Source organism: Oryzias melastigma, linkage group LG7, assembly GCF_002922805.2.
Source record: "Oryzias melastigma strain HK-1 linkage group LG7, ASM292280v2, whole genome shotgun sequence".
Lineage (NCBI taxonomy): Eukaryota > Metazoa > Chordata > Actinopteri > Beloniformes > Adrianichthyidae > Oryzias > Oryzias melastigma.
The window spans coordinates 30935047-30939537 of NC_050518.1; the positions used below are offsets into that span (position 1 = coordinate 30935047).

Here is a 4491-nt window from a genome sequence, read left to right on the forward strand (position 1 = left end):
TGTGTGTAACTATAGAGTGTGTGTGTAGACAGGCCCCGCCCATTCCAGTTTATCACTTAGTCCTGGTTGCTCTATGATGTTGCCTCCCTCTGTTGCCATCTTCTTCTACCCCCCCACCCCTCCCCCATCCTCTTCCTTTTTTCCATCCGGTCCAACAACAAGGGAAAATAAATAAATACATAAAATAAAACATAATCAATATAAATAAAGTTTAGCATTAAATACAACAGGGGTTTATACTCAATAAATCCCTGTTGTGACAGTAAAATCTGCCCAACACAAGAAGCTCTCAGCCCACATCTGTTGGCTCAGCTGTTGGACAGGACAAGTTAAAAAAAAAAAAAAAAAAAAAGAGGACAGGGTTCCGAGCCCGAGAGCTGAAGTCGGTCCATGTGGATGCTGTTGGAACGTTCCTGAAGATCAGCCTCTACAGGAACCATGCCAACCGTTTCAACCACTGCAGTCAGTTAGGGCAGTGTTATGATGCTCAGCCAAGTCACAAAAATCCCCACGGGCAACCAAAAGATAAATAAAGAGAAACTCTGTCGTCTGTATTGATGTTCAGTCTCTCCACGACCTCTCGTGTATTCTTAGTAACAATTGAGGCACAAAAATTTGAAATTGCTCCTGTTTTTTTTTTTTTAATTGCAATAATTTTCAACTAAATTAGTTTAAATTTTCCCAGATGGTTGTTTTTCCCTCCAGTTCATTAAAATTGAATGTCATGTAGCCTCAAAAAAACAAATCAAATGACGTTCTTTCTAATGGGTATTTTAGTTAAAAAATATTTTATTATTTTTGTGCAATTTTTGAACTAAGAAATAATCACAGAATGTTTGATAAGTTATTGATAAAAAAGACCAACATTATATTCATGTTTATAAGTTTATATATAACTACACACAAACATGAACACGCTGAAGCATAATTTTTTTTTTACAAAAAAGTTGTATTTATTTATTGGGCTGTGAATGTTAACATGCTAATGCACGGTAAATGAATTACAGCTCGTGGAGCAGCAGTCTTTCACTTTGCCTTGCTGATTTAGGCTTCCATGACATGCGTTAAAACATCATCCCACTTATACTATAGCGTTCCTCTCTCACGCTGAGGCACCGAAATGTAATCTCTTTTGAAGATTCTTTATTTTAGTTACTGTAGGTCATAACCAACGCCTTCCAAAAACTATATAGAGACAGACCTAAAAATTCTCCCCCAAACAGCCCTCTCCATTGTCCCTATTCACCCAATAGCTGAACCCGATCAATCCAACAACAGGTTGAGTGACAGAAACGAGAGCCAACCAGCATCTGCCCGGTGCGTTCACTGAACTCTGGAACTTAGAACAGCACACAGACACCCAACTCGGTCCACATAGGTTACATAAAGCGTCAGTTCAGAGATAAAGTTCAGTTCACCTCTTACTGCTTGTTTTAGTCCAGATGATGGAGGAAAACGTTTTAAAGCAATCTGCACAGTGATACAGAGCAGTGACTGGAACTTTTTTAAGGCATTCTAATGGGCGTTTGTCACCATCTGTGTTTGTAATCCTGCAAACACAGAAGTCTTCAGAGTTCTGATTATTTTACTGATGATGTGTTTTGTGCTCACATTTTACATTTTTGAGTTAACACTATATATTTTAAACATTTCAGACTGTATAAATGAAAGGAACATTTCTCTCTGGCCTGTTTTATATTGTCATCCACTGGGTCGCTAGAGGGTTCAGGTCCCCAGCTCACCACAGAGACGCTTTCACACCTGAGGGACAGTCCAGAATGGGACAAAACCACTAAAGTCATTGAAAGACATCAGTAAATGTGTTAACCAGCAGCTCTTTTCTTTAACATCCTCCTGTGTTGGCCTGAGGTCTTCAAGCCATCTCTGTGGATGTAAGTGCATATCTGTGCAACAGCTCCAATGCATGATGGGAATGCAGGTGGACGTTTCAGTTGCGGACCAGCAGGTGGTGCCTTTGTCTCAGTGCTGCTGCGTGTTCCTGAGTGTGAGGCTGTCATGGTGGGGGGTATCAGGGACATCATTCTGATCCAGCTCTCTCTATTCTTCAGGTTTCTTTGGTTGCCATCAATGTTCTGGGTGAGGCTTTGGATGGCGCCATCAGCTGGAGGGTGAGCGTGCTCCTCTCACGTCAGAGTAGATCTGAATGATCGTCTGGAGGGGGGTTTGACAGAAGAAGAAACTCTCTTAGTTTGTACGGTTGCTGGTGGAAAGGTGAGCCGTCACGCCGTCCACAGCCCGAATGACTCCTGACGCTCTGTAAACTGAAGGGGGTGGGGGGTGGGGGGGGGTTCTGCCACTACCTGAGGATGAACACATGTGCGGTATGCAGCACCAGGAACTCCCTCTGTGATCAGACCGGGGGGGGCTTAGATGTTCAGAGCAATCAGATAGTTCTGCAGATGTCCTGCAGCCGTGAGCGTCTCAAACATTCGACACGCGCTCGCTCGCTGGTACAGATTCCTGCGAACAGGACGCTCATTGTTATCCTCTTAATCCCAGGCTGAGCTGCTCCATCCCAGCAGATATGCTCCCTGGAGGGGGCGTCAGCTCCGGTACTGTGTCTGCTCTGCCACGACTCACATCCAGTCAGTAAAGTTCTGGAACCACTAAGCTCCAGCCTTCAGCTCAGACTTGATGCAGATGCTCCTGTAGCTCATAAGGACTTTCTTCCAGGTCACAGAACTGAGCCGGAATCTTTGATGTGCGGAAAGTCCTGAAAAAAAAAAGGTCCTTCAGGGTATTTTCTGGACTCTAAAGTCATCCGACAGTAAACCAAAGTCAAAAGATGAATCTGAACTGACTCATCAGATCGACCGTAACCCAGTAGGTGAGCAGCACCCACTGAAGGGCAGCCCAGCCTGGTCCTGAAGATCTACCACCCTGCCTGGATTCCAGCACTCCCTTCCCTCCTATAGTTACCTGGATCAGGTGTGTTCAGACAGCCAGAAAGTGGGAAATCCCTGAGTCAGCTAATCAGTAAGAATGGAAGGGTGTGCTAGAACCCAGGCAGGGTGGTGGAACTTCAGGACCAGGTTGGGCAGCTCTGACCTTCAGGGTGGGATCTGGAGCGCTGGAGGGGGAGCAGAGATGGGAGGATGAGCTGCAGGTAGGAATATCCAGGACAGATGTGTTGATAGAAAGATGGAAGCAGAGCTTTGACAAACTGATGAACGAGGAGCATGCTGGAGAGGATAGAGTTTGTGTGAGAGTAACTCAGGTGGACCGGAGAGGTCACCGGGACAACGGTCCAGAGCAGCAGAAGTAGACTTTATCGGTGCTGCTGAAAAATGAGGAACAGTCAGTGATTAATGAGGGCATTGATGACCCGGTTGCATTGTTAATCAGTTTCCTGTCAAAGCCCTTTCATGATAAGAGCCTCTCTGCTGTCAGTGGATTTGATCTCTGTCTGCTTTTTGGCTCCTGGTTCCTGTAGAAGCAGGAAGAGTTTTGGTCTGTGAGGAAGGTCATCCTTTATCAAAGGGCCGATGAGTCACTGTCCTCAGCTCTGCTTGGGATCCGAGTGGACTTATCTCGGCAGCAGGATGGAGTCATGATCGTTGGAGGTGTGAGTCCTTCATGCATTCACTCACAGAGAGGATGCTGTGGTGGAAGCTGCAGGACTTCAGGGAACGTAGCCGAGAAAAGATGCTGGACCATCAACAGACCATCAACAGGAGAGCAGGAAGCTGCCGAATGAATGACCACCCCTCCAGCAGGAAGCTGCTTTGGAAAGCACTCTGAGGAGGTGAGATGAGACCTCTGGACTGACGGTTTCAGACTTTTGTGTCGACCAGTGAGTCTTCTCAGGTCACAAAATAGAAGCTTTCAACCCATAGATGTTTCAACTCAGTGGACAGAAGAGTAAAGCTAAACTAAACCACAGCTTTATTAAGATGATAGTCATTAAATGATCTGAAAGATAAATGAAACGAGTAGATTTAGTGTAAGGCTCCATGTAAACTGTCAAACTACTAAAAGTTTGTCATTTGCAGAAACTGTTCTGAAGGTTTGTCTTTAAAGAGAAATCACTCAGGAATCCAGAAAGGAAGAACTTCTATTTCTTGATGAGTTTGAGTCTACCGTCTGTAGGCGGACCGACTGATTGGTGGTTTATGATGACCGCTGGTTGGGTTTAAAGAGAGTCTCTGAAAAGTGAAGTCTGCCAGGACTGAAACAAGGAACAAAAGTTCTTGAGCTGCACATTTAAACAAAACAGCAGCCGATGAAAGCATCAAGCAGACGACCAAGACCCCTGTGGTCCATCCTGTGGTCCATCCTGCAGTCTGTCATGTGGTCCATCCTGCGGTCCATCCTGTGATCCATCCTGTGGTCCATCCTGCAGTCCGTCATGTGGTCCATCCTGTGGTCCATCCTGCAGTCCGTCATGTGGTCCATCCTGTGGTCCATCCTGTGGTCCATCCTGTGGTCCATCCTGCAGTCCATCCTGCAGTCCATCCTGTAGTTTGTCAT

General features: G+C 45.6%; 1 protein-coding gene across 1 annotated transcript in view; it reads left to right on the forward strand.

Moving 5' to 3' along the window:
* The window catches only part of LOC112150788 (centrosomal protein of 104 kDa-like), a 15254-nt gene that overhangs the window by 2730 nt on the left and 8033 nt on the right, over nt 1–4491 (forward strand). Inside the window, exons 4-6 of the mRNA XM_036212641.1 lie at nt 370–530; nt 1916–2019; nt 2070–2129. Coding sequence (XP_036068534.1) covers nt 370–530; nt 1916–2019; nt 2070–2129 — 325 coding nt within the window. The remainder of the gene's footprint in view (nt 1–369; nt 531–1915; nt 2020–2069; nt 2130–4491) is intronic.